This window comes from Trichoderma evansii (genome assembly GCF_050947405.1).
Source record: "Trichoderma evansii strain SZMC 28006 chromosome Unknown GGI43scaffold_28, whole genome shotgun sequence".
Taxonomy (NCBI): Eukaryota; Fungi; Ascomycota; class Sordariomycetes; order Hypocreales; family Hypocreaceae; genus Trichoderma; species Trichoderma evansii.
Window position 1 is genome coordinate 74,529 of NW_028145178.1, and position 13,085 is coordinate 87,613.

At 47.5% G+C, this 13,085-nt stretch overlaps 2 protein-coding genes across 2 annotated transcripts; one reads left to right on the plus strand and one right to left on the minus strand.

Moving 5' to 3' along the window:
• GGI43DRAFT_416432 (HET domain-containing protein) lies at window positions 1–2,433 on the minus strand. The gene is made up of 2 exons (XM_083207290.1): window positions 2,059–2,433; window positions 1–1,939 (listed from the first exon to the last, which is right to left on the minus strand). The coding sequence occupies exons 1-2, from the start codon at window positions 2,384–2,386 to the stop codon at window positions 231–233; spliced, it is 2,037 nt and encodes a 678-aa protein (XP_083056159.1). The 5' UTR covers window positions 2,387–2,433; the 3' UTR covers window positions 1–230.
• Window positions 2,434–3,877: 1,444 nt separating this feature from the next.
• GGI43DRAFT_416435 (ABC-2 type transporter-domain-containing protein) lies at window positions 3,878–8,966 on the plus strand. The gene is made up of 5 exons (XM_083207291.1): window positions 3,878–4,710; window positions 4,801–5,072; window positions 5,122–6,926; window positions 6,982–7,886; window positions 7,942–8,966. Exons 1-5 carry the CDS (start codon window positions 3,913–3,915, stop codon window positions 8,728–8,730), a joined length of 4,569 nt encoding a protein of 1,522 aa, XP_083056160.1. The 5' UTR covers window positions 3,878–3,912; the 3' UTR covers window positions 8,731–8,966.
• Window positions 8,967–13,085: the final 4,119 nt, after the last annotated feature.

Consider the following 13,085-nt stretch of genomic DNA (forward strand, 5'->3'; position numbering starts at 1 on the left):
TCTAATCATGCACTCTATCTATTTTCTTAATATATATATATATATTCATCAACCTTCTCCTCATGACTATAGAGCCATTTGTTACACAATGCAGATATCTATGCATCTCTTTAAACTGTTGGTCTCAGCGATAGATTTCAATATAGCTAAGAATAAAGCGAGGCGCTCTTATTTCTTCTTTGAAAGCCCATACCCATCTCGCTTATATAGAGAAAATCACAGGGTAGCTGTCAAATAATTTTCACCAGCGCCGTTTCAGTTAACTGAGATTTGAAGAGGTCGAACCAATACTCTTTGGCATCCTGGAGTACTGTGGGAGGCTTCGATATTTGGATCAAACCTAGTCGCTTCCACTCAGCGCAGCAATTTTGATCATCGTAGCCAATTTGAGTCAGCAGGAGGAGCGTCAATGATCCCGAGTCAGGCCTTGTCGTGAGCATCAAGCATTTTACAGGAGTTCCTGAAGCAACGTGATCAATTCCCGGCAGAGATGAGTCGTAATCTGCCCATACATTGCCCACTTGCCTTTGCATAATATCAAGTTCGTATACGTCGAATGGTGCCTTTGAACCTTGTTTCACGGATGGCCTATACTGGATTGAAGTCGATATAAGATGGCCACGTAGTAAGAGGCGGCCGCTTCTAAGCTCGCCAGTTGGATCTGACTGGTAGGGCAAACACTTCACTTCTTCTAGTTCACACAAAGGAACCAAGCCATTTCCTATATCAAGAAACTGAATGGGGCCCAGTGCCGAGGCCCAAGACCATGTTGGAGCTCTCCATACTTTCGGGCGTTGATACCATTTCTCCGTCGAGCTGTCGGACGTGTTTTCTTTGTACCATGCCAGGTCAGATAGTAAAGATTTCTCCCACATTCCAGCAACATATTCCGATTTTGTATATTGCTGGAAACTTTTCGCGATACCTGACATTGCTGGAAAAATATCACTCTCAAAAGTAAGATGTAACCTCGTATAATCTTCTACCAACATGTGCCAAACCTTGATGAGTTTGGTGCCATCGAGCTGTTTCCAGTAGTCTTCGTTAAAAATTGTTTTGGGTTTCAATATCCGCTGTGCAGACATCGTAAGAGCTGTATCAACAGCTCCACTGCTGGTCGAAGAAGAATATTTACCAGTGCACTGGCAGGCAGATTCCTCCAAGCACTCCCATGAGAGCTCTTGTGGTCCAAAGTGAAGAACTCTTGACGCTAGGAGACGCTCCTGAAATATCCACCCGCGACTAAAAGTTGGAAGGGGAGACTTCTTGGCTAGCTTTTGGTCCATGTAGCCAGGTAAATGCGTAAACGACCTGCGAAAGCATAATGCAGATCCTGGACTCAGAGACGGAATAGGGATTATGGTGGGATTCGACTCTCTGCCAATTCCGCCAAAAAGACCATCTTCTGAATTGGGAGATTTAGATGCACAGAGTACGAGATATGCGTTCTGGTAGATTGAGGCCATCTTGGCAGCTTCGATTCTCCAGTCCTCTCTATCATCTTGTACAATGCAGAGACTGTCGATCCACATTAGTGATATTCCTAATTTACGCGCATAGGTGATAGAATCTCGAAAAACGGATGGCAGTGAACTCCATGAGATTCCGTTTTTGTGCGAATCAAGGTTGGCTGCGACTGTTTTCGAAGGCCGTGAAGTGCCCCAACAGTGGCTCAAGCATGCGTACTTTGGTACCGCGCTGTCTTTGGCATCAAGTTCTTTTAAACGAACGTGTCTACTATTTGTAGAACCTACGTCGAGGATTCTCCTCGGCAGGGTCACTGCCAAGTTTGAGCGCTTCCGATAGCATCCATGGCTGTTGTCGCATTGTCTGAGTTTCTCTGTCACCCATTCGAAACTAGCTTCAGAGTTTGTAGTTTTAGGTAGCTCTAAAACTCCGACTGGCACGTTTGGAAATAAGATTTCGAGTTCAGGGGTCTCTGGTGGAATCAAGGATTAGTATTCCGTACGTGGCAGAACAGCTCATCAAAGTCTACAAGATATCTAGCTCCCAGCTCTGAACAACGACACGTGCGTTCTAATTGAGTTTAAGTCTTACTGGATGGTGGGGGAGCAAAAACGGAAATCTCCATCTGGCGTTTAAAGAGGGTCAAGTTAAGACTCTGCCCTGATGCCGTCATGTTTATGTCCACGCGGAGCCTTTCGACGGTATTCTGAATTTGGCCGTCCAGGGGCGCATCATCGCCAATGACGCCATCAATGCCCGCGTTCAAGATAGAACATGAAAGGCACCCGGACTCTGCCCCTTGGCGCAGGGCACTGAGGCTTGTGATTGCTGCGGTAGGTCCGCGGAGCTTGTTTGGAGGATGATGGCATGCTGAGCATGGGCGGATTTCGGGCTCGGACTTGAGCGTAGAGTGCGACATTCGTTCTTTGTCAGCGGGGCCTGGATCTCAGAAATGGCAGAGCAACTGATATCATTAAGATCGGAAAATCGGAAGATCAACTCAGGAGAGCAGAGGGGCTTTTCCGAGCCCGATGCTTCGCCGCAGCTGCATCCCCACTTAGTAAGGCAGACAAAGTCCGCTAGAGACGCCACAAACGATCTTGAGATGCTGTGTGTCTTTCCATATTGAGTGAACTGGACTATTTCGATGATATTCTATTATTCAGTAATAACGCTAAATCATGAAGAATGATTCAGTTGACTTGTGTATGTACACGTAAATGCACAGCGATCCCGTACTGTCCTTTCTACACGAAATTGCTGCGATCATAGCCAGGACTCGCTCTCATCCGCTTGCCTTTACTATGGACTCTAGACTCTAGACTCTCTCTCTAGAGAAGACGGCCGTTTGCCACAATGATGCTGTGGCGCGCCCAGCGCATCTTGTCGTACTTAAAGATGCGGCGCGAGATTTCAATCCTTGGCAATCTCTACACGTATTTGTCGCCCTAGCTATAGGAGCCGGGGCGGTGCTAACATCAATTGACGGCTCTCCCCCGACGGCCGTTTGCGTAAAGACTACCAGCGCTAAGGCTTAGAGGCCCGCGCGGCAATGACGGTGAGATGCATACGGAACTTGAATCAAATACATGTATAGAGCAGCGGGTGCTTGCAAGGGTCCGAGCCTCTGGACTCCCGGGCGCATCAAAAGCAGTATCAGCTCTCGGCGGTTCGCGCCAGTTTCAAACTTTAGTTTGACGAGCCAATCCAAAACTTCGAGGCTCAACAGACTCAACGCCGTCAGCCGCTATTCAGAAGCCACAGGCTCGCACCGCTGCAAATCGCCTGCTTGAGTCCCAATGCGTGAGCAGAGAAGCTGAAATTGACTGTTGGCCTCGGTATGTAGTTATTGGAAAGTCGAGGCCTGTGTAAGCGCATTTTCATCACCAATAGCTAGCAATTGACTTTTGGACTTGTCCATCTCTTGTGCCAATTAAATAGATGGACAATGTCGTGCATAAAGTATACGATCAAATGGTCAACTGTCAAGAAGATGGCAGCAAAGCAAATGGAATGTATTGTTTCATAGCTGGATGATCGGCGTATCGCTGACCAAGCTCCGCGTATGACGGACTTGGGCTACAGGGGCGGGATCGTCAAAGTCCGCCAACCCGACGATTTGCACTTCGCATTAGGGGATGCTCTCGCATAGCCTCTGATAGGGGCGATTTAGCTATTAGACCTATATCTCGAGATGCGCACGGTGCAAAAGCTCTGTTGGCTATGCAAGCCATTGGCCCCATACAAGGTTTTTGGCTTGCTGCCAAGCGTTGGCATGGCTAATACTCCGGGAGCCCGACTTCGGGTTACTGCAAACTTGCACTGGTTTAAGGTTATCAATGGCGTGTAAACTTGCTGCTACTTATACAGAGCTTCGTCTCGTGGTATTTAACGTCATCATGCTCAGCTCCCTTGGTGAATTTGTAGGCCATTCAATCAATCAAAATGGCACAGAACGAAGACGCCAAAGAAGTTGTAGATGGGGGCTTGGAAAGAAACGAGATTTCCACCCATCGCAGCAACCAAATGTTAATTTCTGCAGAAGACTATGATGAAGGAGAGGGATCTTCAGCAGAGAGGAGTCCCCGCGAAACTCACTCGAGAGATTCCGACAATGACGCCAGCACCTTCCCCTCAGCTTTGAGTCGCTCTAATACGTACGATGGAGAGTCTATAATGGCACAGGATGACAGGACCGAACTCAAACGCATTGCCACTGCACTTTCACGCCGTCAGTCTAGTGTTGCCGCTCCTACTCGCCGTCAATCAGTTGGCCTTGGTACCGTTGACGAATATGATGCCACCCTCGACCCTGATCGCCGCGAATTTGATTTATCAAAGTGGTTACTTCGCTTCATCCGAGAACTTGGTGAAAAGGGCCTTTCAGATCGACAAATAGGTGTCTCATTTCGAAATCTTGACGTGTACGGCTCTGGAGATGCGGTTCAACTTCAACAGACCGTGGGATCTGTTCTATTGGCACCATTGAGGATTGGAGAGTTATTCAGCTTCGGAAAAAAGGAGCCAAAGCATATTCTGAACAACTTTAATGGACTTGTCAAAAGCGGTGAACTCCTAGTTGTCCTTGGACGTCCTGGCTCTGGTTGCAGCACGCTTCTTAAATCTATTTGTGGCGAATTACATGGCCTAAACCTCGGAGAAGGCTCAAATATTAGCTATAACGGTATCCCACAAAAGCAAATGAAAAAGGAATTCAAGGGTGAGGCCATTTATAACCAAGAGGTATGTTGTTCACTTACCAATCGCATTTCGAACCCACGAAGAGGGCATTTTCGCATTTCTTTGTGAATTGGCAGCTAATCCAGTACACAGGTTGATAAGCACTTTCCTCATCTTACTGTTGGTCAAACACTTGAATTTGCAGCTTCAGTCAGAACACCATCCCACCGTGTCGGTGACATGCCTCGTGCCCAATATTGTCGTTATATTGCCAAAGTCGTTATGGCCGTGTTTGGACTCACTCATACCTACAATACCAAAGTCGGCAATGACTTTATTCGCGGAGTATCTGGAGGTGAAAGAAAGCGTGTCAGTATTGCAGAGATGGTTTTGGCCGGTTCGCCATTTTCTTCTTGGGATAACAGGTTCGTTCATCTATACATTCTAAATAGTATATATCTAATGAATTAATAGCACCCGAGGACTCGACTCAGCAACAGCATTTAAATTCGTTCAATCATTGCGCACAGCTGCCGACCTAGGTAACCTTGCTCATGCGGTTGCCATCTATCAAGCCAGTCAGGCCATCTACGACCTCTTTGACAAAGCCACAGTACTCTACGAAGGTCGGCAGATCTACTTTGGGCCAGCAAACCAAGCGAGGGCGTATTTCGAGAAACAGGGCTGGTACTGCCCCCCGCGTCAGACAACTGGAGATTTCTTGACCTCGGTTACCAATCCCGTGGAGCGTCAAGCTCGTGAGGGATGGGAAATGAGAGTACCTCGAACTCCAGAGGATTTTGAACGGCTTTGGCTACAATCCCCCGAGTTCAAAATGTTACAGAAAGATCTCGATCAATACGAGGAGGAATTCGGTGGCGAGCGCCAGGGAGAGAGTCTTGCGCATTTCCGACAGCAGAAAAACTACAGACAAGCCAAGAGAATGCGACCCAAGTCACCGTATATCATCAGTATTCCGATGCAAATCAGGTTCAACACAAAACGTGCATATCAGCGCATATGGAATAACATGTCTGCTACTATGGCATCTACCGTGGTCCAGATCGTCATGGCTCTCATCATCGGCTCCATATTCTTTGACACTCCTAACAACACGTCCGGGTTCTACGCCAAAGGTTCGGTTTTGTTCGTGGCCATTTTGCTAAATGCTTTGACGGCTATCTCCGAAATCAATAACTTGTACTCCCAGCGGCCTATTGTTGAAAAACATGCATCGTATGCCTTCTATCATCCAGCTACTGAAGCGGCTGCAGGTATCGCTGCCGATATCCCAATCAAATTCATCACTGCCACAGTCTTCAATATTATCCTCTATTTTATGGCTGGGCTGAGAAGAACCGCATCGCAGTTTTTTATCTATTATCTTATTGGTTATATCTCAATCTTTGTCATGAGCGCGATTTTCAGAACAATGGCTGCGATTACCAGAACTGTCTCTCAGGCCATGTCTCTTGCAGGAATTTTAGTTCTGGCTCTTGTCATCTATACAGGATTTACCATTACAGTGCCGTCAATGCATCCTTGGTTTAGCTGGATTAGATGGATCAATCCAATCTACTATGCTTTTGAAATCCTGGTCGCCAACGAATTCCACGGTCAAGAATTTCCATGCGGCTCTCCCTTTGTCCCTCCATACAGCCCCCAGGTCGGCGATTCTTGGATCTGTCCCGTCCCAGGTGCTGTTGCAGGTAGCGCAACTGTAAGCGGAGATGCCTTCATTGCAACGAATTACGAGTATTATTACTCCCATGTTTGGCGAAACTTTGGTATTTTGATGGGCTTCCTGTTCTTTTTCATGGCCATATACTTTATCGCCACGGAGCTGAATTCTTCAACGACAAGCACCGCTGAGGCTCTAGTTTTCCGACGAGGCCATGTTCCTGCACATCTCTTGAAAGGAAATACCGGCCCTGCCAGGACTGACGTTGTGGTCGATGAAAAAGGGGTTAATGGAACAGATACTGCTGGCTCCAATATTGGCGGATTAGAACCGCAGCGGGACCTTTTTACTTGGAGAAACGTTGTTTACGACATTAAGATTAAAAACGAGGACCGCAGACTTTTGGATCATGTATCTGGCTGGGTAAAACCAGGCACGTTAACTGCACTGATGGGAGTTTCTGGTGCAGGAAAGACGACCCTTCTCGATGTACTCGCTCAACGAACCACAATGGGTGTCATTACCGGCGATATGCTTGTAAATGGCAAGCCACGAGATCCCAGCTTCCAGAGAAAAACTGGTTATGTCCAACAACAGGGTAAGTTTAAACATGAGTTCACTTCTGTTTAAGCCAGTACTGACCAAAAGACTAGATCTACATCTCGAAACCGCCACAGTTCGTGAGAGCTTGAGATTCAGTGCCATGCTACGCCAACCTAAATCTGTCAGCAAAAAAGAGAAATTCGCATTTGTCGAGGAAGTCATCAAGATGCTCAACATGGAGGAATTTGCAAATGCCGTTGTCGGTGTCCCAGGCGAAGGTCTTAACGTCGAACAGCGGAAACTGCTTACCATCGGAGTTGAGCTCGCCGCCAAGCCAAAGCTACTCCTCTTCCTCGACGAGCCAACCAGCGGTCTCGATTCTCAGAGTTCATGGGCCATTTGCTCGTTTCTTCGCAAGTTGGCTGATTCTGGCCAGGCAATTCTCTGCACTGTACATCAACCCAGCGCTATTCTCTTCCAGACTTTTGATCGTTTACTTTTCTTGGCCAAGGGCGGAAAGACTGTTTACTTTGGAGATATTGGCGCAAATTCGCGTACTCTGTTGGATTACTTTGAGGCAAACGGAGCTCGCAAATGCGGCGATGAAGAGAATCCCGCCGAGTACATGCTTGAAATCGTAAACAAAGGAAGCAATGACAAAGGAGAAGAATGGCCCTCAGTATGGAAATCTGCTTCAGAATTCGAAAAAGTTCATACTGAGCTCGATCGCATCCACGAAGAGAAATTAGCCGAGGGCCCGGGTGCAGAAGATGCTTCGTCCCAGTCAGAGTTTGCCACGTCCTTTTCGGTTCAGCTCTGGGAGGTGACGTTCCGAATCTTTCAGCAATATTGGCGAATGCCTACCTACATTTTCGCAAAGTTTTTGCTGGGAACCGCCGCTGGACTCTTTATCGGCTTTTCGTTTTTCGATGCGGATTCATCTTTGGCAGGGATGCAGAATGTTATCTTTTCCGTCTTCATGGTCACGACTATCTTTTCTACAATCGTACAGCAGGTAAGATTACCACGACGTGGGCTTTCATCGATATGGGCTAACACAGTGTCTTCAGATTCAACCTCTCTTTGTTACTCAGAGATCATTATACGAAGTCCGTGAACGTCCAAGCAAAGCTTACTCGTGGAAAGCCTTTATACTTGCAAACGTGTTCGTTGAGATTCCATATCAGATCATCATGGGTGTTCTCGTATTCGCCTGTTTCTACTACCCTGTCATTGGTATTCAAGAGTCCATACGGCAGATCCTGGTTCTATTATTCATCATGCAGCTCTTCATCTTCGCGAGCTCATTCGCGCATATGATTATCGTCGCTATGCCGGATGCGCAGACAGCCGCCAGTCTCGTGACTTTCTTGGTGTTAATGAGTACCATGTTCAACGGTGTTTTACAGACACCATCTGCACTACCAGGATTTTGGCTATTCATGTGGCGCGTCTCCGTTTTTACTTATTGGGTAGGTGGCATCGTTGCAACAGAGCTCCATGGACGACCGATTGTTTGTTCGGAAAGCGAGCTGTCTATATTCAATCCTCCTTCCAACCAAACTTGTGGTGAATATCTGGCCGCATTTCTACAGCAAGCACCAGGACAGCTACAAAACCCATCAGCCACAGATCAGTGCCGCTACTGCCAGCTTAGCAATGCAGACCAATACTTGGCTGGGTCAAGGATCTACTGGAGCGATAGGTGGCGCAACTATGGCATCGTTTGGGCGTACATTGCATTCAATATCTTTACGGCGATTACCCTGTATTACCTATTCCGTGTCAAGAAATGGAACACTGCCGGCTTCAGATTTAGTGTTCCGTGGGGGAAGAAAGCGGGAAAGAAGACAAACTAACAAAAATACGAAGAAAATGGCTCATAGTCGTACCCAATGCTACCATTGGTCATCATTTTTTGCGTGTTTGATCTAGCGGCCTCGATAGGCATCAATATTTTCGTTCTTTTAATTATACTGGATCAAGGCGCTTGAGCAGTAGTACTATGTAGTGCTGACTTAAGGAGTCTGGGTATACTCTATTCATCCTCATATATAGATTTTCCATAGTCATTAATAGATTAGCTCAAATGCTACCTAGGACTTTTGTATTTACAAACACTGCTCGTATCCCATTATTATCCCCGGCAATTTTCCTGCCGGCTTGGTATCGATGAATTGCTCGCCTAGCCTTTAGCGCGCAGCCACTTACAAAATCCAGAGGTTTTAGTAGTCCTTCTCTGTAAGAGGTAATGTGAATTTCTATCAAGATGCGCTTTTAAGGGGGTACCGATCTTTTGTTCATCCAAAAAGGAGAAGCTTGTATAATGAGTAATAGGTTTTCGTAATGAATTTTTATATACATGCTTAACCTATCGGGTCATGGATGATGCTATTCAAGGATAGGTAGATATTACTATGAAAAATAATATCACATACTGCTTCGGATAGCATCAGATAGATTCTCTGAAAAGGATTAAGTGGGTTGGCCAACACCAGGGCGTAATCCAGCAACAGGGCGTAATCTTTTGCGGCTTCCCTCCTTCCACTTCTTGGCTAGAATATCATGTGTTCAATCACAATAATTTAGTAGTTGAAAATAAGAGACTTTGCTTGCAGTTAATGTTACAAGTAAATATAGAATGAAACACTGTAGGGTAAATATCAAGGCATTCAGCGAGCCAAACTATAGAAATTCGTAAAGTTTACCTCATTTGACCGTTTGATAGACGTTATGCTTCTTTTGGTGTGGCTGGCAGCCTCGCGTGTATGGGTTGCACCAGATAGAATAAGCAGTCATCCCAACGCGTTGGGCGAGCAAAAGTCCGGGGGTTCGCTCCTATCGGAGATTTGACCCCAGCCAAGACGCGCCTTTGGAACAAATATTCCGTGTTCGGGAATATGTCTGCCAAGAAGCGTAAGAAGTGAAAAATACTCCTGCGGCGGAGAAAATTGCCGAATGAGACGTCGGGCATTAGTGTGGGCAGATACACATGCAGAGCTGAAGATAGTGTGGGATAGGGGGAGGCAAGCCAGCAACAGGCCCAAGCTCAGCTTTGATTATAGAAGCTGAGTGAGCATGCCAATATTATCGAAGTGATTTCTTGTTTTGGTTTTTGCCTCTCAGGGCGCTCTGCAAAGGGCGGCAATATTGGGGAGTGGCTCTGCTGACGCAAGGATGTCCATTCTTGACTTAGACGCGCTGCTAAGAGCGAGCCGGATGAACAACTAGACCTAGTGCCTGGTGACCTGTCAAGGCAAGGCGCGCGTGCTACAGTAGTTCGCAAGGCAGACGTTGCTGGTGATGCTAAGAGGAAAGGCATCATGAATTTTGGCTAATTGCAATTGATAGTCTGCTGTGGCACCATGGACAGTAGGGGGACATCGCCACAGTGCTATACTGCTCGCGTTTATGCACTGTACAGTTGCCAGCTGATTAAGATTATTAAATCTTTCCTGGTTGCAGTGGGATAATGATGCATCATTAATATTGTCACTGGCTCTTCAAGGAGGTGGTGGGCATACTTTTTTGTGGGAGACGAACTGTTTCAAATACTACCGTGCCATTCTCTTCGAAGTTGCACGTGGGTGAGGTCTTGTCAAGGGCCCTCGTATGGTTATACGGATGCGTACCAGGGTGTCAGCAGCACTACTACAAGAGAATAGGCGCTACCTACTATGATTACTGTACATACTCCGCGAGGTATATTACGGAATACTTACCGAGAACCTTGGCCCAAGAGCGAGCCCTGAGTTTCATGCCTGATTGTACCTATTCATAGCTGTGACGGGCAGATGAAGTGGGATGTATCTAATTAGTACGCTAAGTAAGAATAGAGAAGAAGCTGAAGAAGAAGATAGTTCTGGGCTCTGGCAGACGACGAGTCATCACATATCAGAAAACCCCATGCCGACGTCGTTGCATTCGCCAGCTCTAGGCCTTTTGCTCGGTTGCTCCAGCGGCTAGTCTTTGCAATAGTGTGCCCTCCTGCGTGGAAGAGACCATCGTTCATACTTTGCGCGAAGTACCTCGCTCTTCGTACCGAGAAATTGTGTTAATCCAAGGATAGATGGTAGTACGACTTTGGTATATGACCTTTTTAAACCAGATCCAGTTAAAGCTCTGCTTTGCATCGGTCTAGCGAATCGTCCCTGCAGTCGGCTATGCGTTCCGCTTCTTTTTTAAGGCCGACTAAAATCGTCTAGTAGTGATAGTGAATGGAAAAAAAGTCGCGGCAGTTCCTAACGAGCACATGCTATTGCTAGTAAATAAAATTTATCTTGTTCTCTGCCTCTACAACTAGTTCTGTCTAGCCTCTGCCTAGCTTCAATCCACCGTTAAAGTGGAAAAGCCTTTGGGTTGCGAGAGACCCGTCGGCCTAAGCTGGATCGAGGCTATTCTGGGCAACTTGATTTTCGCGTTTACGGGCTGATCATACCGATGGGCGGACCGTGGCTGTCAGTGGCCCGTCCCAGCGCAATGTGTGTGTGAAGCTGACTCGCGCAGAGTTTAGAGGCCTCGATCTGAGAGACTCCATCCGGCTCTTGCCATCGCTAGCCTACGAAGTGTAACTTGTATGAGACAACCGAGTGTGGCTCTCACGACAAAGGCCGAAACAAACAAAGAACATTTATGATGTCGATAAACATCCCATCTGCCCCGAGCTGCTGGTATCGGCACAAGGCCTGCAGGATTTGGAAACGGTAGTTGGCAGTACGGGGTACACACCTGCAGTCGAAGGAAATAGCGATGCTACGCTGCTAAAAGGAACAGGCATAGACCAGGGGCGGCGAGTACGAACTGCATGGCATCCACAATCCCAGAGATTCTGGCACTATGCTGTCTTGGCATGCATGCAGAAACTTGGCGCTGGCGATGGCAAAAAAAGCACGTCTGCTGTAAGCAGGTTCAGGGGATCATTCAATAGTGCTGCGGAGAGCGATTCAGCTTTGTCAGGGGTACTGCGGTCGCTCCCCTGCGAAGCTGTCATCAAATCTCCAGTAAACAGAGCCGGAGGGGCGCTTGGCCTGTTCGCAGATGCCTGTCGCTGGCGTTTGAAGCTTCTGCGCTGGTGTCGTCTCGGAAAGGTGCCGCGAGCTTTTTGCTAGTTGAGAAAAGGGAGGCAATCAAGCGCGACGCTCTCCCTTGTGGCTGTTACGAGCGATTGAGCTGTGGCGCGCGCTGAACCTTTTTGGGGAGACCAGGCGAGGTTCGCATAAACAGCAGCGAGTCTCGCTTTATTACATGAGCCGAGCTAGGGTCATTGTTTTGTGGGTGGCAATGCGTAAATCGACAAGGCACGGCTATTCAGTCGAGCTGATTAGGCGTTTTCCCGTGTTATGAATCATGGAGTTTGAAGAGCAGAGACAAGAGAAAGGGCTATAACCCGAGAAGAGAAAGAGAGGGCGAGAGAGGGAGACCAGAAAGTTAGCGAGGCCATGTCACAAAAAAGGCTCAGACTAGTTGAGCGGTTGATGTTGATAGCGCTCAGGGCCCACGAAAGAAAGCAGCGGCGCCATCGACGGCTCGACAAACCGCGTCATCTTTCTTTGAGGCGGCCTCTGCTATCCGTGTCAATCATTTGAGCCATCTGTCGACCGATGTCAGATCCGGATGTGTTCCTGCCGACCAAATGTCCAATCCCTGGCAGCCCCTCAAACGGCTATCCTTGTTCATGATGAGGAAGAGATATCCGGACGGCTATTGCAAATGTAGTAGTCTGTTGTCAAGAGCAGCAGTGTTTCCAAACTGTGCGTATTCTATCACCTTGCAGATGCTAATTCAATACGGCCCTTTCACGGAGCCTGTCAAACTTTAACCCATGAAGTGACAATCAGGCACGTTGTCAATGTGTCAAGGATTCGCTTAGCCATGGCCCTGAGCCTCAACCATTTGTAAAAGACTTGGTCTTCAGCCAATTCTCCGCAAAAAAAAAAAAAAAAAAAAAGAGAATCTTTTTCAGCCAAGCCAATGTTTTCCACAAAAAACCGAGCGCACAGCCCATGAGAACGACTCTGCTCAGCCGTCTCGCCGTCCTGTGATTAGGTGGCGTTGTGGCTGGCCTTGGTGAGCTTTAGGAGGTTTAGGAGGCCCTTCGGCTGACCTATCGGATTGCTTTATGTAATGTCCCAGTAGACCGGTTTTGGCATCTGCAGCGAACTAGGCACCCCTCCTCAGGTGCAACTGTGATGAAGACTGGCTGCGGCGATACTCC